The sequence below is a fragment of the Thunnus albacares genome, chromosome 4 (genome assembly GCF_914725855.1).
Source record: "Thunnus albacares chromosome 4, fThuAlb1.1, whole genome shotgun sequence".
Taxonomy (NCBI): Eukaryota; Metazoa; Chordata; class Actinopteri; order Scombriformes; family Scombridae; genus Thunnus; species Thunnus albacares.
In genome coordinates this window covers 3,541,532-3,564,339 of record NC_058109.1, presented here as the reverse complement: position 1 = coordinate 3,564,339, position 22,808 = coordinate 3,541,532, and the positions used below count along the sequence as shown (strand labels likewise).

The following is a 22,808-nucleotide window of genomic DNA, read 5'->3' as shown; positions in this document are numbered from 1 at the left end:
ATTAGGTTTTTAAATAACACTAGCTTATAAAAACAATTTAGTGTAAGATAAAACAAGACACGTTTTTAAAATAAATTAAAATGGAAATAAAAAAACAATTCAAATAAAATAAGAAAACTCAAGTAGAATCAGGAAAGACTCTCTGATAAAAATATGTTTTAAGAGGAGACTTAAAAGAAATCACTGACTCAGCTGACCTGATTTCGTTGCTGTTGAACCTCGGGGCTGTGACTGCAAACACTCTGTTCGTTTGTTTTCAGCCGGGCCTCTGGAACAGATAAAGACCTCTGCCATACTGTCTTGTTAGTACCAAGAGGTCAGAGATATAGCAGGGAGACAGGCCATGAACAGCCTTAAAATCACTTCTAAAACATACTGGGAACCAGTGTAAATAACCAACATCTCCAAAACTCTCCATCCAAATGCACAATCTCAACAGAGTTGTATGGTCAGTTACTGGATCACCTGATCCTCTTGCACTACTGCACTCTGACTATCCTGTATTTCTGTATCTTAGAACATTTGTCAAATACAGTATATAGAAGTTTTTCAATGCCTGTGACCAGTTCAACCTCACTATATTCTTACATTCTCTATATTCTCTCTTCTTTATCAAATCTTAACTTTAAATTCTTCTAAAGTATTAATGTCTGTTGTATTTACATTATCTTTTCACCAAACTCAGGAAACACAATGTCCTTTCTTCATAGGCAGCATTTGAAACTGAAAAGTATAAATGTAACTGTGGTGAGATGACAGTAAAGGTCCTTGAATCCTTGAATCCTGCAGCTCAGTAAATGTGTCCTGTCTGGATGTCTCTCCATCACATATTTGCATGTTATATAAACAACGTTGCTTTCCTGTAATGTGCAGTTTGTGTCTTGTTGTTGAGTCTCTATTTCCTCCAGTACTTTTGAATATAAATGTCCTTTTTTTTCTTGTTATATTGCTGCTGTTGATTTATTTTTACTTTCAACGGGGCCCTAAAGGTCCTAAACTCACTGTTTGGCAGTTACTTTGTTGTTATTTGTTTAACTGCACATTTGTTTGGGAATATACACAATAAAATTACTAAAATGATAAAGACAGTTTCCGCATTTTTACCTAATATTTCAGCGCTGCACTGACTTTCTCCACTCAAGTTCAAACACAAAAAAATCCCTTTTTAAGATGGTTATGATGATTAATAATAGAAGCCTCTTATGATATTGACTGAAAACAAATTGTGTTATTCTTTTCAAAATGAGTCAAAGATGAGTCACATATCGACTCTGTCATGTAATTTAATTTAAAAAAAAAAGTTTCTGATCTTTCAGAGTGAAAAAGCTTTTCTGACTTTAAATTATTTTATCTTTTAGAAATAAATCAAAACCCTTGAATGTTTTTATTTCTTTATTTTACAGGTAAGTTATGATTTTGTGGCTTATTCACATACAGTTTAACAGAAAATCCATTATTCAGTTCTTCATCTCGAAGCTTATTAGAGTCGTGAAGTTAAAAAAAAGAGAAACACACAAGTTTATAAAAACACAGAAAATGTACTAAATCCTAGTATACAAAGAAAGAAAACTATCAAAAATAGAGTTCTTTAATATACATTGATGTGAATAATAATAATTATTAGTTACATGGCAGAATTAATACAGAATGTGTCATTCAAGCAAGGTTCGTTTTACGTGTGCGTTTCCACTGAGGCCTTTATTCAATCCATCAGGTATGTATGAAACAAACATAAATACTTGTAGAAAACACTATAAGTTTTTGTTAAACAGTTAAACGTGTGGCAGTAAATAGGGCAAACACTTTTCATGTTTAGTCTTCTGTCATTAATTTATACCGTATATATACTTCAGTCTGCATCGTGTGTGAGATCCTGATACATGTTCACCTCAACCTTTCACCTGTATTTCAGATATTTTTTGCTACAAATTCCCCGTCAGCGGCCTGTTTCCAGTATGCAGAGGACATACTAGAGAAGGAAAGCTGAGATATTGTTGAATTCATAACATTAAAGAAAAGGTAAATATTCTGATAATGTTTCCTACTTCATGCCACAAGTCTTTCTAACACTACAAATAGTAACTCAAACAGTTTTTGGCACTGCTACCAAGCTGTTTAGCAGCATTATATTTTCTCTAGAAGCTTGTACTGAAAGCTAATGAAGCTCGAAATAAGATCAGATGCATCACTTCCCTTCTGACTCGTTTATGTTGTAAGTATGTTGTCTTGTAACCTGTCAGCAACAAATATGCATAAAGGGAAACCTTGGTATTCAACCTGAACCCTGTTTCCCATCTTTTTGTGTCTAATGGGTGCAACAATTTTTGAAACTGGTCCAGTATTGAGTGAGAGTGTTTCAGCCAGCAGCCATGAAAGGGGCTCCAATGTAATCCAACACTAACGCACCGTCAAGGTACTTTTCTCCTTGAGTCAGATTTGATTAGACACAGTTAATAAACAGACGGATCAAGTGAAAGTCAAGAAATATGTTTTACTTCTCTGTATGGTCCTTCCCATGATGTTTTCAGACACTTATAATAACAATCTGAGCCTGTCAGTGGCAAAAATAAGCCCCAGAGGATCACATTACAGCCTGTTTCGCTCAATACTGGACCAGTTTCAAACAGCGTTGACCCCATTAGTCACAAAAAGATGAGAAAATATGGTCCAGGTTGAAAAAAATAGCAAAGTTTCCCTTTAAATGTGTCATAAACCCATAATATTTGGCACATTTGTGATTCTAAGGTGTGATTTCATCTTTCAGATGCTGGTTCCATCTTTGACTTACAAAATAACATTCTGGAGCCAACTGAAACAATAATGAACGTTGCTCATAATAAAAATTCAGACATAAAATAACTTCTACATTTCCATTTCCATTTTTTGAAGTGTCTAAATGTCAACATATTCAGGATGAGGATATACTAATTCTCTCTCTTTTTTTTTTTGAATATTATTGTCAGTCTTTAAAGGCATAGAGGTGGTATCACTCTACCAGCCGCCATTATTAGCTCTTTCTTTGTCCACTGCATGTACAGGATCTGTTGTCAGTCTCTGTGTTCTCCAGGTGACTAGAGGGGAACCTCCGGAGGGTTGTTCCTCCTCACCCGGGCTTTCCTGCTCTCCTGTCTCAGCTTCAGAGTGCGGAGTTTCTGCTGCCGGCGTTTCTCGCGGTACCACAGATTCTCGCAGTACTCGTCCACGCTCAGACCGTTGCTCCCCGCCAGTTGCAGGTCTTTGTAGCTCTTCAGAGGAAGCTGAGGATGCTGGGAAATCCACGAGTTCCTGTTTCCCGGCAGCGAAGGTGGCGGATTAGGGGCTCCCGCCTGGCTGTGAAACCCGGAAACCCCCCCAGCTGACGGGCCGATCCTCCCGTGGACCGCGGGGCCCTGCTGGTTGGGGCTGTGGTTCTGCTGGTAGCGGGCCGGATGGAGGCTGTGGTTGGGGATGATGTGGATGCGGTATCGGGCCAGGACCTGACGGTAGGAGTGCTCCTGGCTGGTGCAGGTGTAGACGCCGGCGTCAGCCAGCTCCAGGCGCTGAATCAGCAACCCTCGCTTCATGTAGAAGGAGCGGCCGTCGTTGCTCTGAGGGAGTAAAGAACAGACGAGAAGGAGACAGGAGAAGATCAGAGGATGATGTTCAAGTTGTGAGTTTGTTGTAATTCACATCCCCACTACTAACAGCACTTCTCATGGTTTTGTTGACATTAATATGTAACCCACCATGCAATATTTATTAAAGTTTGCACGTTAGACCACGGAAATCAGGTTTTTAAAACCAAACTAAATTTAAAGGAGTTTCATATTTTAAGATGAAGGATTATAAGGATAAGGATATATCTGTGATATGGGAGAAATGTATAATTTAGCTTATAAAAACCTGTCAAAACCCTTCAAAAATCATCATAATGCATGTTTGTGATTAGGGATGCACGATATTGGATTTTTTGCTGATATCCGATATGCTGATATTTCCAACTCATTGTGGCCGATGCCGATATATGCACATATTTTATTCCATATGTCTGAGGAGACTATTATGCATGCAAGCATAGATTGTACTAAGTATGATCAAGAAAGACAATATATGAAGGAAGAACTTAGGAAAACTCAGCATTAAAACTTTAATGAACCTGCCAAGTGGGAGCAGCAGCCGAGTTTTCTTTGAGTTCATTAGACAGACAGGATTAATATGTCGGATTTAATCTCTGGTTGACACTCCGGAGCAGAAGGTGGCGGTATTGCACCTAATACGCTGGTTGCCAACCGCCGCTATAAACCAAAAAGACCCCCCCCCCCCAGCCCCGGTTCTGCATGTGGATCCAACTAGAGCACTGAGCCCTGGTTTGTTATTCAGGTTAAAGTAGGAAGAAGCAGTGGAGCCTGTGGAGGAAACACCGGGACCGTCGGGGTGAAACAGACCGTGGAGGGAAGCACAGTCAGGCGGTGGAGGGGAAGGCGACATATCGGCCTCTCATAATCATCAGAAATGGCCGATGGCGATATTTCATTTTAGAGCTTTTATCGGCCGATACAGATGACATGCCGATAATATCGTGCATCCCTATTTGTGATGCTTTTCACAAATATATCCCTCAAGTTTTTTAAGCAACAGCAGTCATGACATCTTTCTTTCTTTGGAAAAGAAGAATTGTCGGTGGGTCACAGTCTGCTAGTTTTTGAGTGATGTCTCCATACGTGGAGGTGAGTTAACTCAACATTAGCTTAATTGTAACTACAGCGATAGAAACACAAATGACAGCGACAAGCAAAACTTCGCTGCAGCATCATCCCTACAGTCAACCTTTGTTCTCCTGAGATATACAGATGTGACTCACCTTTCTGCTTTGGTGCATCTGACTGAGAGTTTGCTGCTGGCTCTCTGTTTGCGGCACCGTCCACTTGAGCTCGGCCTGCGGCGACCGAGGAACGCACTCCAGGAAGGTGGAGTTTCCCTCCACGCCGTACACTGACTTCACCTCAACAGACTGTGAATCTGAAACAGTTGGAAATAGCAGAAATATATTTACTGTTGTTTCCTTCTTTCAAAGCGTCACATCCTGAGAGGTTTTATATGAAATGCTGTACAGAGACAGATAAAATATTAACTGCTCAGTATAAATCTGACTAGAAAAAAGGAGGGATGATCAGATAATATCTAGTGTGTCAGTTACTGTTGACACTGTGCATCACAGCCTCAAGACACTCAAGAAAAACATATATATTACATATTATAGAGCATTTATGTGAAGATTTAAATTTTAATATATTCTAATTATTATTTTTCCTTATTTGTAATAAACTTTTACCACTGGTTTGCTGTGTAGCAGAGAAAACTGCAGTTACACAGTACGTCCCCTAGAGTGCGCCCTACTCCTGCCTACAGATCACAATAATAATAGGAGCTATTTTATATGCAGCATATAACCTTTAATTAATAATACTGCATTTGTTTTCTATTCTTAACATTGTCTTTCCTGCTGCTCTGTTGTTGTTGTTGTTGTTGTGTGCAATTTCCTATGAAAAGCATCTCAGAGTGCCTTTAAAAAGGACTGTATTATTATTATTATTATTATTATTATTATTATTATTATTATTATTATTATTGATAAAGATCTCCTTTAGAAGAGAGACCTGAGTGCATCCAGTCACACAAACACATCAGAAACAATCCCAGATGTCTCTTAAAAGTTTAAATTCATCCAATGGGATGAAACTTTCAAGTTTTAATGAAAAAGTAAAGAATCCATTTATACATATATTCTATATTATACTGCATATTCTAGGGTCTCCTGCAAAATGAATGATAGCAGAACAAATTTACAATATAGCAGGTAACTTAAGATCTTTAATACTTTAGATTAAACAATGAACTTAAGATAGATACATCCCTATAGCATCATCTCTTATTTGGACTCTTCTGACGTTCTTAACATTAAATCTGTTTATTCATGTATGTATTTTAAGTTGAGGTGCCAAGAATCAAACACAGTCATTGATTCATGCAGATCTCTTCTGCAGACGCCAACCAAACAGCTGTTCCGCTGTGGCGTCTTACAGTCCGTCCACCGCTACGCCACTTCAAAATACTCTGTCAATCACAGAGTGTGTGTGGAAGTGGAAATCCACTTCACTAAACCGCGCCGGCCGTCCGTTACGTAACTTATGACGGGAAAAATATTTAAAACAGCGACACAGAGACGGGTTATTCATATCAGACAGAGGAAATCCTTACCATCCTCGGTGATTGGGCACTGACTCCAGGGGTCGCCGTACTTTATATCCTGTCTCCGTGTGCGCCTGAAACACACACACACACACACACACACACACACACACACACACACACACACACACACACAGTTTCTTAGTAACTTTTTCACATAAATTTCTGCTTTAATCTATTTATCCCACTATCATTAAACTTCTTATCGCACATGACTTGTTGTTAGTCACCTTATTGTTTCATCTAATCTTTATTCCCCTTTATGAACAAATTATGTATCTATGACAACAAGCTAAAAAATGTGAATAATGTGGGTACTGTCAGTGACTGACGTGTGTGCGGTGGAGTACACTGAAGACTCATCAGTTAAACAGCCTGACAGCAGCAGATAATGTAGTTGCCTTTAGATAAAGCTGTAAAACAGCATTAAATCCTCTTTCTCACTGTTGTTTCTGGGCTTCTGCCGACTCCTCGGAGGTGAAAATATGAAGTTATTGCGATTATGAATGAGGAAACATGGGGCAAAGACAGGCTGTGAAAATACAGAATATTGTTCCAGTCATGGTAAAGAGTGTTGTCATGTCTCTTTTGTGACCCTGCTGCTCCTTCCTTTCCTGCTTTATGTCCTTTAGACTGTAACATAACTGATGGTCTCGCTTGTCTTTCCTCAGCAGCAGGTCTCTCATCTCCTTACTATTAGTTTTCACATTTATACTTTGTCAGCGAAAAGATACCGACTCTCTCACTTTCTGCTCATTTCTTCCTTCATGCTTCTCTCCTCTTGTTCTTCAGAAGATGCCAGGTTCATTTTTCTCTCTCTCCCCTCCTTCCTGTCAGTATTCTCTCTCTCTTTATGAGTGTAAACACTCAAATCCAAACTAATCTTTTTTTAACTTTCTTGACTTGGCTATTTCCATCTCAGGACGGGAATCAAGGAAAGTCTCAAGAGAATGAAACACTTGATGAGATGATTATCCTGTTGAAACATCAATAATTTTTCCACTAATGATGAAGGTCTGGTCAGGTTTCAGTGGCTGTAGAGTTTACAGTATCAGACTCATGTTTATGGCCAGTTATACTTAACGTAATTCATATAAGTTGATCAGATCCTGTTTGTTTTATACGTGTGATGAAGGTGTGTTGTTGTTTGTGTGTGTGTAATGTAGGTTACATATATTTGGAAAATCTAAATGAAATATTTTTAGAAAGCAGCTGCTGTGTGATTCATCATCTGGGGAAATACATCTAACAGTTGTTGAGCTATTTCAGTCTGGACCGAGAAACCAGACTGGCATCCACAGAGCCTCGCTGCTAGCACGGCTTAAAGAAACAAAACATTAGACACGTCTGACAAAGCCTCTGTAGATTAAACCTGTAACTCATCCTCCTTCTCTACCTCTTGCTGGTGGAGAAGTATCTGGAGCAGGTCTGTCCGTCCCAGGAGCAGTAGGGATCTCTGGCCAGGCAGCACTCGGCGCAGTCGACCCCGTACAGCTCACACCTCTGGAGCCCCAGCTGGGCCACGCCGAGCTCACTGGACACATACAGCTGTTGCTGTGGAGGAGAGAGAAAAACAAGAGATTCATTACCTTCCTGTAAATCCACCACACCTCCTACTACTGTTACAAAGAGATAGAGGAGGATGAGCGTGAAGAAGTCCGTCTCTGGAGGTTGCTTCAGGGCAACAGATGTTCGTAAAAGAAAACCAACAACGCCTTTCTCATCTGTCGTTGTAAAGTATCTCCTCAAGACAATAAAGTTTGAACACAGTTCATCCAAGTTTTGTTAAACTTTTAACTTCTGAAAATTCATTTTTATGGCAGATGTTTTATGTAAAATATTGTGCCTTGAACATCTTTATGTTCTTTTTTATTCTTTCTAATTATTTATGTTTAGTTAGCAGGTAACATATCTCCTTTACTTCATCACTCATCCACTGTGAGAATTACATTTAATTTATTACATTTATGCAAAAAAAAGTCAAGTCATAGTTACTGTTACAAGGAAACAGGAGTTTTGTTAAATGAGCCAGTTTGCCAATAAAATTGTATATTAATTTCTCCTTAACCCTGGTGTCATTATGTGCTGTCATCAGTATCCTGACTAAACTTTTACATAGACCAGTCTGCCGTAATCCATCAACATATTTTCCTCTGATCTCAACTACAGTTAAAATAATTCATAATTTCTTAGTCAGGATACTGTTTTGAAACCATTTAATTTTTTTTTGATGACAGCACATAATGACACATTGTTTAGTTTGCTCTCTACTCTGAATAAATAACACAAATACACAGACAGACAGATAAACTTACTCTCTTTGTTGACAGCTCTATGCTCAGGATGGGAGACGGACTCTGCAGGATAAAAAAGGAAAACGGATGAATTTAGATACTCGCTGCATCACACAGACAACAATCATTCATCATTTATATATCTCTATGATGACCGAGGGAATCAATGTGATTTAATGCGTTATGTGGTCTTGATACTGTGACAGACACACACACACACACACACACACACACAGAAACACTAAACTGTGTCGACTGTCGACTGTGAGCAGCAGAATAAGGTAAGGAATTGGGGGGGGGGGCCTTCGGTGTTAGTCTTTAACAAAACTGATAGTTCAGCCTTGCAGAGGTTGCAAAGGAATGTCTCAGAGATGCTTTAAATGCTGCGGCTGGCTTTGAGGTCAGGGCAGCTACTCAGATTAGAAATCTAATAAGTCTAAATTACTCCTCGATTTCTCTATTTTTCTAGCTCACTGACTCATTTCAGCATTTCACAAAGGGAGTCAACGACCCCTGAAGGCTCCGAGCGCAGAGGTCGAACTGATGGAGGAGGGGGAGATAAAGGAGACTCAGACTATGGTAAAGGGTAAAGGGAGAGTGATCTGGCTATCATATGTCCCGTCACAGCCAACAAACTGACCGACCAATCAGGGAGCAAACCAGCCTCTTGTGCCTCCAACGGTTGTATAAACACGGCAGTTCATCATATGGTCGTACAGTCGGTGCCAGCTGGTTTACCCCTGTCCCTGTTCTGTGTGAGGCTGATGGAAATGGGTTAGTTCCTGTTTTAATCTCACTATAAGTAAACGGACAATGTGCTTCTGGTATCCTGTTTGTTTGTGGCTGTTGTGGTTTTTCTTCCTTCCCTTCACCTGTGCTCCACTTTAATGCTCCTTAAGCTTCACTTCCTCATCTAATCTTTTCTTTATTCCTGTCCTTATTTCTCATTCTCTGCTCTTTTTTTTAAAAAACATTCTTCCTTTTCCCCTTTCTTCCTGTTTTTGCCTTTTCTGTCCTCCTCTCTTCCCCCAGTCCTCTTGTCTTCTCTAACGCTTATTTACAGAGAAGACCTTGGGAAATATGTGCCCTGCTATCTGTTTTTCTGTTTAGTAGAGTTATTCCCGACAAATATGTTCCACTGGAAACAACATGCGTGTGGCGCAGGGCCGGCAGATGGGCACTGGGAAAACTGGGTCTGTGATTTTAGCCATAAAAGTCCTGAGTAACTACAGTTCATGTGTGTGCTTAGCTCTGCAGTGAGGTATTAAATGTTCTGCGGCATAATCTGAGCAGAAGGAATGAAGTTAGGAGTCGTTTCTCAGGTGTTCAAAGTGGTTCAGGTTGTAAAAACAGGTGTGGACTGGTGGGCCAACATGTTTGGTTCCAGCAGAAAAAGAACAAGATGCCATTTCATGTGAAAATTCGCTAATGTGTCCTGTTTTTTGTAAAGGAAGTATTAACCTTTTAACATCCACCGAGTCGCCGGCGACCCGCTTAAGCCAGTTGTATGCGGTAGCATCGCACAACAATGAGTAATGGCACAATTTAGCCAATTGGAGATGATTGGAGAGGTTCAGGGACACCAGTGACACCAAACTAAAAACTCCCGAGCTCCCATGAGGTTAGGTCTGGAATATTATACAGGTTGACAAGATGTAGAAGGTTTATGGTATTCTGCACAGTTCTGGCATAAAGCATGTCCTAATTATTGTTATTCAAATATGACTCATGATAGACTGAGACTGAACTGATGTAGTTTTGCCACATGCTAAACAAATACATTTCCAGAAACTAGAAGATGTCACTTGTTAAATGAAGCCTGATACATGCATCATGGCCTTACAGTTCTTCTGTTATAAGCTTTTCCATTTGGCCAAATAGGCGAAAATTCTATAAAAAGGGTGGATGTTAAGGGGTTAACAAGTGCTATTAAGTGTTTACAAGAAGACTGTCAGCGACCGTTCAGGTGTTAAAATGAGAAGCAGAAACAGTCACATTTCACATTATTTTGTTGTATCTCACTTGGAAGACGGTCAGCTCCTCCAGAATGATCTCCTCTGTGTCCCAGTTGTCTTTGATCACCGAGACTGCCTTCACCACCTTCCCATCATCTGGACAAAACAGAGGATAACATTTACTGATATGTCAAAACAGACACATGATTCACTGAGCAGAGAGAAACGAGAGAAAAGCACACAAATTTCAGCTCTTTAAACTCTGATTTTCCCCTGATCTTGTCAAATAAATTTTATTTAAATAGCTCAAAATCACAAATCTTCCACAAGGGGTTTTACAACCGGCTGACATCTACCCTAAAACCCTCGAGGATAGAGGGTCTCAAGACAGTGATTTCACTTTGGAAAAACAAATAAAACTGATGTGTAGTGTCCAAAAAAGTTTATGAAACTTGACTTTTTTGTCTCACAGGGGATGTCTCTATGTAGGAGAAATACTCAAAGTTGTAACATGCAGGTTGAGTATACTGATCACTGATTGAACATAGCAGTTCTACATATTTTATTGTATTTCCTTCCAATAATTTCATAGAAGGGAATTACTGTATGTTTTGATTTTAATAACATCAAAACAAAGTGATGTGGACTGGTGGAAAAACCAACCATGTCCTCTTAATATCAGATGTGATGCGTCAAGGAAAAGAAAGTGAATCCCCTGAACTTTAAAAATTTGAGCGGGGCTGAGGAAAATATGTTTTCCATGAAGAATGGGAGATGTGGAAAATGAGATTTTAATGAGTTCATGGTGAAATCAATGGCCTGCAGGTTTCCATTCCTGCTGCTGCACATGATCACACTGCGTACAAGCTTCAGAAACTATTAGTATCCGCAAACACAACTCGAGTTCCTAATTTCGTGGAGTGCATGATATGCTTGGCATGAGAGCACTGTCGCTAGGCAGCTGACAACAAAGAAGGGCGCTACTTTTGTATTCTGATCAAAAACGATGAAAGATTTGTGTCGTATTTTAATGCCTTATTAAGGAGCAATAAAACAAATAAACACAAAAAAATGTAAAAAATTACTTCCAGGCGACCAACTGCTTTAAAGGCATCAACGAACTTGTGAACTCTGAGATGAAAATTTCCACTCACAAAGTTGCGATGACGACATCGGTGAGTCGCACACAAGTAAAATCAGAGAGGATTTATGAGATTTAGTCACAACTACTAAACACCAGCTGTTGCAGTGAAACTACACACTGCTCAGTCTACTGCGATCCAATACAACAGCTCTGCCATGAATTCTACTTTCACAAAGCTGTCAGAGAGGTGATAATTCTGGAGTGTGTTTACATTCGCACTAGTATCCTGGTTATGTTTTGCACATGTAAACACCTTATCCTGGTTTCGGAAACCTAGATAAACCCTTAACCTGCTTTCGGAAACCTAGATAAACCCTTAACCTGGTTTCGGAAACCTAGATAAACCCTTAACCTGGTTTCGGAAACTTAGATAAACCCTTAACCTGGTTTCGGAAACCTAGATAAACCCTTAACCTGGTTTCGGAAACCTAGATAAACCCTTAACCTGCTTTCGGAAACCTAGATAAACCCTTATCCTGCTTTCGGAAACCAGATAAACCCTTAACCTGCTTTCGGAAACCTAGATAAACCCTTAACCTGGTTTCGGAAACCTAGATAAACCCTTATCCTGGTTTCGGAAACCAGATAAACCCTTAACCTGCTTTCGGAAACCTAGATAAACCCTTAACCTGGTTTCGGAAACCTAGATAAACCCTTAACCTGCTTTCGGAAACCTAGATAAACCCTTAACCTGCTTTCGGAAACCTAGATAAACCCTTAACCTGCTTTCGGAAACCTAGATAAACCCTTATCCTGCTTTCGGAAACCAGATAAACCCTTATCCTGGTTTCGGAAACCTAGTTAAACCCTTATCCTGATTTCGGAAACCTAGATAAACCCTTATCCTGCTTTCGGAAACCTAGATAAACCCTTATCCTAGTTTCGGAAACCTAGATAAACCCTTATCCTAGTTTCGGAAACCTAGATAAACACCTTATCCTGGTTTCAGGAACCTAGATAATCACCTTATCCTGCTTTCGGAAACCTGGATAAACCCTTATCCTGGTTTTGAGAAACCTGGATATGCTGCCTGGAGAACATGGGGGCTGAGATTGTGAGATATCAAGACACAACTGCAAACAGATGATTAGAAACCTGGATACTGTTAGAATCATGGAAACTGGGACACTTGTTTTTCACTGGGGTTGTAGTGGGTGGTGGTGGAGCTGAACTGGACTGTATTACTTTGAAAGATGTTTCTAATATTTAGTCTGCCCCATTTACATACACGAGTACATGTATTAAAAACAGATTTCAATATAATGCACTTCAGTACAACATCATCACCAGCTACAACCTTAATAATCAACATAAAGTAGAGTTATCACCTTTCTGACTGTGTCAACAAAAAACGGACGATTTATAAGCTTTGAAAAAGTAGAATTTATGGCCAAGATGTTGGACTGGATTGCGTTAGATTGTACAGGTGTATCTAATAAAGTAGACAGTGACTGTAAAAGCAGATTCACTTAACATGTAATGTACTAAAACCATATGCAGGAGCACAAAAACACACAAATCAATTAATGTGGAAACATATAGGCTCACATTTCTACCTGAACAGACACATAAAATACATTCATTCAGGTACAAGAAGACACACACACACACACACACACACACACACACACACACACACACATAATGTCAGGATGTTCTCAAGGAACCTCATAAACCTCAGAAATCCTGCTGTGGGAAATCTCTTATGTTTGTACCAGAATGACTATTACATGCTCTGTGTGTGTGTGTGTGTGTGTGTGTGTGTGTGTGTGTGTGTGTGTGTGTTTATGCATGCGTGTGGCTGCGTATGAGTCTGGAAAACAAGCCTACCCTACATGGACTAATGATGTACTGAGATGTCATCAGAGACCTTTGTAACATTTAATTTCAAGAGAGTTGAGATAAAATCTGGAAACTGCGTTTGTGCTCCAACGTTTCTTTTTCTCTGAGTCTCGACCCAATATGGCAAAAATATAAGGTGAACAAATCAACAGCGAGGTAAAACTTTAAAAGGTTGGAAAGCTCCTCCAAAAGATGTATGTGCACTATAAATGACCATGTTGGAGAAAATAAACTGAAGTACAACATAATCTATCTACAAAATACACAAAATTTACTCTGTAAAAGTATGTTGTGAGGCAAACACTTACTCAAAGTTCATTGTATTGGGAGTCATTTTGTATTTAAGCCGATAATGAGCTGTTTTATTGAAATTAACTCCACAGTTCAATCAGTTTTTGTTCCCTTAATATGAAAGCTGTTTGTCTTTTCATCTGTCACACACGATATCTCAGCCAACAGTGACGGTCATAAAAGAAAAATAGGGATTTAAAGTTAAAACAGTTAAAACTGCAGCATTTAACAGGGACGGACATGTAACATGTACAACTCACTACACAGGTCAGTGCATGACCTCAGAGTAACCTGTACACTTTACAAACCTATATTTTATTTTCAGAATTATCTGCCTCGACATGAACGCGTGGCTGAGCAGTGATATATTAAAAAAAAGGACATTGAAAGATTCACTCTGGTCGTACTGTGTGCAAATCAGAGCACTTGAAAGAGCACAAAGTGCATTAATCAGGCAGGTAAATGTGCTGCTGATGGGGAGATGAGAGATGTTGGAGAGGAATCCACTTAGAGGAGATGTATGGAGCCGTTGGGGCACCTCTGGCCCCGCGGCCTGTCACCAGCGGTTAAATAACCTCCGCCATTTATCACACACACACACACACACACACACACACACACACACACACACACACACACACACACACACTCACCATTCACGGTCAAACACACACAAACACACACAGGATCACAAATACCGACATACAGCTTCAGGGTTTTTATGAACACACACACTTACAAAGCCCAGACACACTCAGGAACCCGTTCACCCCATCAGAAGTGATGCTTCAGGATAAAACAGTGAGAGATAATTATAAACGACATTTTAACAATGTGGTTTGGTGAAAATGTGAAGTTGTGGAAAGACGCTTAGAATTATTATTTTTCTTGTGGTAGTTTTTTTTTTTTCTTTCTTCATGGTTGTGTCCTGTTTGTTTCTACTCAGCCTCCCAGTATGCGCCTCTCATGCTTTATAACTATAAACAAAAAACACCCAGCGACTTTTGAAAAACCAAAAAGGTTCTACTGTATTGTTCTTAAAGTATTTCCAGAATCCTCAAATATTCTTCTCACCATCTCAGTTAAAAAGATTTTCTGTCCGCTGCACGACAAAAAAGATTTTTTCAACCTGTTTCTGCAACTCTGTTTCCTTTCCAGGAAGCCAGAAACACATGTCCTCGCTTGTTTGGTACAACACAAGAAAAATACTAACGTGGTACCAACAGACCAATAGAAAGTAACACAAATAATAAAGTGATACCAAAATTCTTTAAATTTGGTTTACATTGTACATTTGTCTGGATTAGAAAACTTAAAAACTAGCTAAATGCTCTCTAAACATCTCTTATTCTCATCTCTTAGATCAACTCTCTCACCTGTATGATCAGTTTAGAGTGACAAGAATGTTGTTGGAGTGTGAGCTGGAAACCTTAAACAACAAAATATAAAGAAGTGAAAAGGAAATCTGATTCCTGATGCTTGTTTTCAGTGTCTTGATTCGTCTTTTTCCCACATTTTCTCTGGGAGATAGTGAAGAGTTCTGCCCACAGTTTCTGTCCTCCATGTCTGCTGCCACCACATCCATCAACATAAACGCTTCGCTCTGTCATCTGTTGAATTTCTTTTAAATCCCTTTGTGCTTTTATAAGACAGCCTTTATCAGTTTGCTTCCATTCTTCTTCCACATGTGTTTTCCTTGTGTTTTCATTGTTTTTTATTGCTTTATCTCACATTGCGATCTGTTTTTCTTCCCCTCATAGCAACTTTGTTAATAAAAGTGTCACTTTTCACCCTCACCATATATCTTTTCTTTTCTTCTAACATTTCCCACTCCTCTTGCTCACTTATGAGAACTGCAACTCATTACATACAGTAGATACAAACAGCATCCTAAACTCCCATCCTCTCCTTCTCTCCCTCCTCCTCCTCACCTGTGCCTAGGTGAAGGACGTCGTAAGGTCCGTCCTCAGCGTCCACCCGGTCCACTACGACCCTCTTGAGCATGTAGGGCGAGTTGACCCGGGTTAAGATGGGTCTGCCACCCAGAGGCAGGACGGGCTCCCACATCAGCTGGTGCTGCCGCATGAAGCTCACAACCTCGTCTGGGAAATCCTTGGTGGACTTATGGAGGGCGTCGTAAGTCTCACTGGGACACTGGAGGACAAGTCAGAGAGATATTATGAGTGAAAAGGTGGATGAAGGTGTTTGGTGGCTGAACGTTAAATAAATGAATCAGATTGTTACAGTTATAGTAAAAATATGCTTTGAAAGACAAAGTTTTGGGGAAACAGATGTTCATGTTGTCTGTGTTACCGTAGCTAAATGGGCAAGTTCTCAAACTGACAATGTTCATTTATAAAAGCCAAAATAGTCACTGAGTTGTGATCCTTTGGCCTTTTAGATCCAAAAGCTTTCTTTTTAAGCTTTTTCACATGTCAGACGCTCCATCTAAGAGCATTTAAACACACTTAAAACAGACAAAAACACATCAGAATCTTTAGCTTTTTCCATTAATATTGGAAAATGAGAAAAAAAGAAACAGTACAGAAGCAAGAAAGAAACACAGATAAAAGAGGAAAGGAAGGATAAGTTAGGGAGGAGAGGAAGGTTGGTGTGGAAAAAATGATTTTCAGATTGTGTCAAAGCACATGTTGATCTGAAGAGAAAGTCGTATGTTTCTCTCAAGGGAAGGAGAACAATGCAGAGCAGAGAGGTAGATATGCTGACGTAGACTGATAGATGAGGAAGGAGGAAGACGCGGTGCAGTGAAATTAGGTGAATTAGATTAAACTTTGGTCAGAGAGACTGATTTAGAGACGTCAGCAACATGGAAACCATCATTTTCTCTGCAGAACACACATGTGTGCACGCAGCGAGTCAGCGATCAGAGGTTGTGACCACAGCATCCCGTCGACTGTTTCAGTTTGCTGTTAATCATTCACACGCACACACACACACACACACACACACACACACACACACACACAGACGTGGCTGACCTCACCCCTGCAATCAACCACATGATACAAAACCGCTCCAAAGAGAGGTGAATTCCCCACCAGGGAGAATGAAATAACACCACACACACACACACACACACACACACACACACACACACACACACATTAAAAACTCAGCCTTCCTGACAAGTTGAAGTTTCCCAGAGGAGTTCACATCTGAGGTGTTAAATCACCAGAGGTTAACCCTCTCACTGCTTCATCAGCCTGTTTTCATTGGCTGTGTGTTTTGGATTCTGATCTCACAGGAAATTCTTCGTTATTTACAAAAACATAAATACTAACCTGTCTTCACCACATCTACCAAGAGTTATGGAGTTTTACATGAACTTTAATACAGCACTTTTTTTTTTTTTACATTGAAGCGAGTGAAACTCCGGCCAAAACAGATATCTTGTCATATATTTCCCCTTGCAAAGAATTTGGGTTTTATTTGCAAGTTTTGAGATATTTTCCTCTAAAATCTCTGCTGCAATCTGACTACAATGAAGGTGAATGGACACAATGTAATATATGTTCACAAAATGAGTCCCTGCTACACTGATAATCCATCGACCTCACTTTCATGAACTACTGGAAACACAATGCTGTTGATTTTTTGAAATGTTCAAATGTTAGTTGGAGTGTACTGGGGGATTGAGGGGATGGATATCTCACATACCACTAGAGGTAAGTGAGAAAATATGTTTTGTGTATGATTTGGTTGACCTGAACCTGTACACCATGTTTTATTCACCAAACGTTTTGGGTGGAGTTTTGTGACGTGTTTAAAGTCTGATGGAAACACTGGTCTGCAGCTCGCTGTGTCTGCTTTCTCACAGTTAGAAATTCAAACAAACCTTTAACCAAAATAATTAACACAGAAAACCAAAAACTAAGAGCGTAGGTTTGGTTTCACAGGTCGTCAACCTCAAAAAAAGGCAAGTATAACATTTATATACAAATGCATATAATCTACCGACATATAACACACTAACCTTGATAAAGACCTGGTACTTGTACTTATATGATTAATAAAGTTATGATAGTAAATAAAAAATTCAAACTATGTCAACAATGAACGTTTAAACAATTACATATTTCCATCTTTAATACACATAGTGTTGTCTTTTACTGCATTATCTTTGAGTGATGATCACTTCTAGCATCTTTTTATGAGAATTAGCTGTAGTAAGTGTAGGAAGTGCACAGACATGTTTCAGCCCTGAGTAATGTCTGCAGGTTAGGGCAGCATGTACAATATTTTGCCTTAGAGGTGAAATCCAGGGTGAAATAAAGTCTTCAAATCTCTTGCTACTGCTCTAAAGCTTCAGTGCACAGTAATAACTGAGGGAAAATCAACATATTAACATTTTTGATCAATTCAGAGTTTTTCCCAATAGGATTTCAGTGGCTAGACAGAGAGAGGACACTGTTTAGAGATAATTCAGTACATGAATCAAACTGAAACTGTAAAAGTGAGGGGGACATCCCCGCTGGAAATTTCACCGTTATTTAGCCTATTAGTCAGATGTGGTATTAAGATTTGTGGCTTTCGTAAGACAAATACAAACCAGACGTTGTGGTTGTGTTTGTACTTACAGTTCCAGGTCTTGGGTAGGGGATGCGTCCTTTGTACTCCACCCAGCGATAGTCGGGACCTTCCTTATGAGCAAATGGCCCATTAAAAGCAGCACGGATGGATGCCATGGAGTACACGCACACCGCTGAACCACGAAATATAGAGCTGTGGGAGTAAGAGGAGGGGTTGTTGGTGTTGGCCGTGGTAGGAAGGTACAGTAGAGAGGTAGAGGGTTTGAAGGAAGAGGGTGGTTGAAGAGGCAAATTAAAAGCAGAGGTCGGAGGTTCTTTTATACATCAGGGTTACAATAACACAACCAGCTGGGCCTCTTCACCTTTGACCCTGACACCCACCCACACCCGACCTCTGAGCCTCCACACCGCTGGGCGTGCACGTGTCATCCTGGCTATGAGTGCACACGTTAGGGTAAAGAAGGTCCTCCCAATCATCTGCTGTTCCTCACACCCTGACGGTCTTTCCTTCTATTGTTGAAGCAAATTTCATACAAATTAACCTGCTACCTGAAAGTCCATCCATAGACCATAGACACTGAAGTCATGTCCTCGGTATTAACATTTCTGGTGATTTGGGGGATCATAATCACACATTGGGGGGGCTCAGGAGCGGCGGGTCATCCACTAATTGGAAGATCGGTGGTTTGATCCTCGGCTCCTCCGGTCCACATGTCCTTGAGCAAGATATTGAACCCTAAATTGCTCCTGAAAGGCTCTGCCGTCAGCGTATGAATGTGTGTGAATGGCTTGTAGTGTAAAGTGCTTTGAGTGGGTGGAAGACTAGAAAGATAAATGCCGTCCATTTACAAAGAAGAGTTTACATTCTATGACTCAGCTTCTCTTACTAGACTACATTTAACTACTGCCAAAATAAGATGAAAAGAATTAAGTATTCTACACTGACAAATGACCATAATGTAGAGAGATTAAATTTACAGGAAATATAATTGAATATTTAAAAGAGAACAGCGGCGTTCTGCTCCTATAACATGATCGGACTCATGATGAACAGTTTTTTAAAAAAGTATCAAAACTGATGCAGCAGAAACAGAGATATCACCTTTTTTACTCCACAGATTGTTCTTCCTTGTCAAAACCTGGCGCCTACATTACCCACAATGCAATTCTATCTATTGACAGTTCTGTAGGAGATTGAGGTTGTGTTATGCTAGGAGCGGCTAATGTAGCCTGGAGCTGCCACAGAGGTCTGCTAACCTCACTTCTTTCTAACTCCACACCTCCAGATTTTTTTTTACTTTTCAAACTTCTTCATCTCCAACCAATGCTGACTCAAGTGACATCATCAGTGACATCACTCGAGTTAATTTATCAGATTTCACACAGCTCCCTTTGGAGATATAAAAGGCTTCATACTACTGTTTACACACTTTAAATGAATTACTAAATATGAAAGTATGTGATTTGTTTTTAATTTTTAATAAATTTTTTTATTTTTATTTTTATTTATTATTTACAGATTTTGGTTGGTCGCTTGTTCATAAAGTTGACAATATTGCATCTTTGTTTCCAAAGACAAAAAGTCAAGTTTTGTTATTTAAATAAAACAATTACACTTAGTAATATTATAATGTATAATTATAATGTATTTACTGAATGTCAAACTACAAGAGCAGGAGACTTAAAATGTGGAGAAACAGCAGGTCTGAAGTTTATGATGCAACTTTAATAAACAAATTCCAAGGATGACTTGCAGTAATGACTCTTTTTCAACTGTTTGACCCGTTCATACCAGAACGTGTCACTGCTAAACTGATGAATTCTAGTGCAATTGTTTCACTAAAAGTGCTTTCTGTAAAATATGTAAACTATGCTAATGATTGTGTGTGTGAACGTATTCTCACCTGGAGGTGCTGAAGACGCCGTAGATTGTGGGGTTCTGAGGGTCTTTGGTCTCCAGAATAAAGATGTCCTCTAGAAAAACACAGTGACAGCATTCAAATGTATCATTATGAATCAGTTCGATCTCTAAAAACTGTAAAGATTCATCATCAAGATCATTGATTTATCATTAAATGTGCTTGTTTCTCAGACTGAGGAGTGAACAATGGTTGTCAACTTGTCAAATAATAATATTAAAGCAATTTTGACAACCAATAAATTTTCCAAAAACCATGGGAGGAGAAAAAAGGGAAGGAAAGGAGGTGCAGTTATTGCTTGTCAAACTATGTTCTCTTGTCAGAGTTAAGGGAAAAGAGAATGAAGTAAGAGAACAGGAGGGAGGACAGCAAGGACATAATATCAAAGGTCTGTTCCAGAGAAAAATGAGATAAGGAGGGAGGTGAAGAGGCAGCCAGAGAGGAAGGAAAAGGAGGGAAGGGAACGACTGGTATACCTAGCTCATCAAACTGGGTGTCGACTCCAGACGGACCGGGTACAGAACAGACCAGCCGGGCTTTGAGAAAGGTGGTCCAGCGGTTGATCAGACTCCTTTTTCCTCCGACGTCATTCTGGATGGACGGAGAGAGGAGAGACGGAAGAATGGAAGATATAGATGAAAGAGAAAAGAAACATTTGAAAACAAATTCAGTTGTAATTCACTAATTTTGTTCCCATTACAGATCTACATTTACATTTACAACAATTTACAATCTACAACTATCCCACTAAGTACTGTACTTAAGTACAAATTTGAGGTACTTGTACTTGATTTGAGTATTACCATTTGATGCCACTTTGTACTTTTACTATTTCAGAGCGAATTGTCCTTTTTACTCCATTAATATGATTTGATGCTATAGATACTTTACAAATTAGGATTTCACATACAAAACATAAGAGCTTACAAACCATATAAAGAGCTTGTAAAATAAATAATAGGGATGTGCCGAGAACCCAGTATTTGTATTTGTATCTGTATTAGTTGAGGCAGCAAAATTATTTGCCGAATAATGTATTTGTATTCAGGCACACCCCTAATAAATAATACTTATTAAATCCTATATTGACATAGTTTCTTATGACTGAAGCTGTGCCTGTATATACTGTGGTTCAGTGTCTAGAATCATTTTTAGCAGGATGTTCATACATGCTAATGTTACAAAGATAATAACCAGAATGAGTGTTATGCTACTTCATTGTTTTATGCTAATTTTACCAGTGTGAGGGGGGCTTCTGTGCTTTTAACTCGTGGTTTTCTGTTTGGGACTGTTTTATTTCTCACTACTAACAAAATGTTTTAGTAGTGACGAGAAGTAGCAGCGACGCGTTTTGTGTCCGTGTTTCTGTGTTTGTACCTTGCACACTCGAGCCACTCGGCTGTACACCCTCTTGTCCCACTGTCCGGCCTCCACCGCTCGCTCCTTGAAGAAGAAGTAAACCTTGTCGTCATCCGGACTGTGAGTGTCCGGGATGGAGAAAGAGTCCACAAAGTCCGGCTCTGCAAGGGAGAGACAGGAGACACTTGGTCACTTTTGTCTCCATGGTGACAAATTGATTAATTGAGGAGCCGAGGAATATGAGAGAAGAGGGAAAAGGACGACACAAATACACGTTCGGTGATGGATGGAGGTTCTCACCGTTCAGCCAGTTGTGGTCGTAGGCTTCAGTGCGGATGTAATGTTGACTGTTCCCATGAACCGACGTGCGGAAGATCGCAGCGTTGGCTCCCATGAAATCTACTGAGGTACCAGCATAAAGTTCACCATCTACGCAGGGAGGGAGACGGAAAGAAAGAAAAGCACAGATCATCACTACTCAGCAAAGTAACGGCAGACACATCATAACGATGTTTGCATTAAATAAACAATAACCTCTTTCCTTGTGAAATTTATTTTCCTACTGAGAGTGATTACTAGTTGACCAATGCAGAGATCGTTGCAACATTAATAGCAATACGGTCTGTTTTATTCCCTCCCTTGACTACAGTGGTCTTGGGTCTGGGCCTCGTACTGGGTCCCAGTGAGATAGTAAATATTTACAAGCTGATGCAACAGAATGCACACGTAGATCTCACACGTTAGAACTGATTTAGCAAGCGGTCTTTAAATTATACAGTGAAGATATATTCCTCTCTGCTCTAGTACAAAAGATTCACTGAAACCACAGTGGTTCGTTTATTAAAATTATGCTTTATTTATTGAGTAAAACATCACCCAACAGACAGTATTGTCGCACTGTAATGGCTGCTGTTTGAGCTTCTTCTTGAGCTTTCTTTTCTGCAACTTAAACTATACATATTAGTAACATACATAATGAAATTAATGTAAATAATGTGATGTAATTTACAGTAAAAGGTAAAGAATTGTCTGATTTGCTCTCAGTGTTTCATTTCTGGTTTTAACAAGTTGAACAAATTTATATAAAACTGGTTGACCTCGTTTTATTGTCCATTGTTCTGAAACAAATGTGTAAACATCTCTGTTTAGTAACAGTTTTTAATCTGAAATAACATCCAACAACACAGACCATTTCCCCCCCTCAGGCATCGAAACACGTCCAGTTA

At 39.5% G+C, this 22,808-nt stretch overlaps 2 protein-coding genes across 2 annotated transcripts in view; one reads left to right on the top strand and one right to left on the bottom strand.

Annotated features, from left to right (window-relative positions):
• Positions 1 to 22,808, top strand: part of LOC122981168 (hemicentin-1-like) — a 738,767-nt gene that overhangs the window by 492,255 nt on the left and 223,704 nt on the right. The gene's annotated exons all lie outside the window — the stretch shown is intronic.
• Positions 1,375 to 22,808, bottom strand: part of si:dkey-49n23.1 (semaphorin-3D) — a 109,705-nt gene continuing 88,271 nt past the window's right edge. Inside the window, exons 7-18 of the mRNA XM_044349776.1 lie at positions 21,883 to 22,011; positions 21,601 to 21,743; positions 20,700 to 20,814; positions 20,209 to 20,278; positions 18,353 to 18,497; positions 15,686 to 15,908; positions 10,545 to 10,633; positions 8,544 to 8,585; positions 7,625 to 7,782; positions 6,238 to 6,302; positions 4,841 to 4,998; positions 1,375 to 3,587 (exon numbers count right to left, since the gene is read on the bottom strand). Of these exons, the coding sequence (XP_044205711.1) occupies positions 3,072 to 3,587; positions 4,841 to 4,998; positions 6,238 to 6,302; positions 7,625 to 7,782; positions 8,544 to 8,585; positions 10,545 to 10,633; positions 15,686 to 15,908; positions 18,353 to 18,497; positions 20,209 to 20,278; positions 20,700 to 20,814; positions 21,601 to 21,743; positions 21,883 to 22,011 (1,853 nt within the window). The 3' untranslated portion in view covers positions 1,375 to 3,071. The remainder of the gene's footprint in view (positions 3,588 to 4,840; positions 4,999 to 6,237; positions 6,303 to 7,624; positions 7,783 to 8,543; positions 8,586 to 10,544; positions 10,634 to 15,685; positions 15,909 to 18,352; positions 18,498 to 20,208; positions 20,279 to 20,699; positions 20,815 to 21,600; positions 21,744 to 21,882; positions 22,012 to 22,808) is intronic.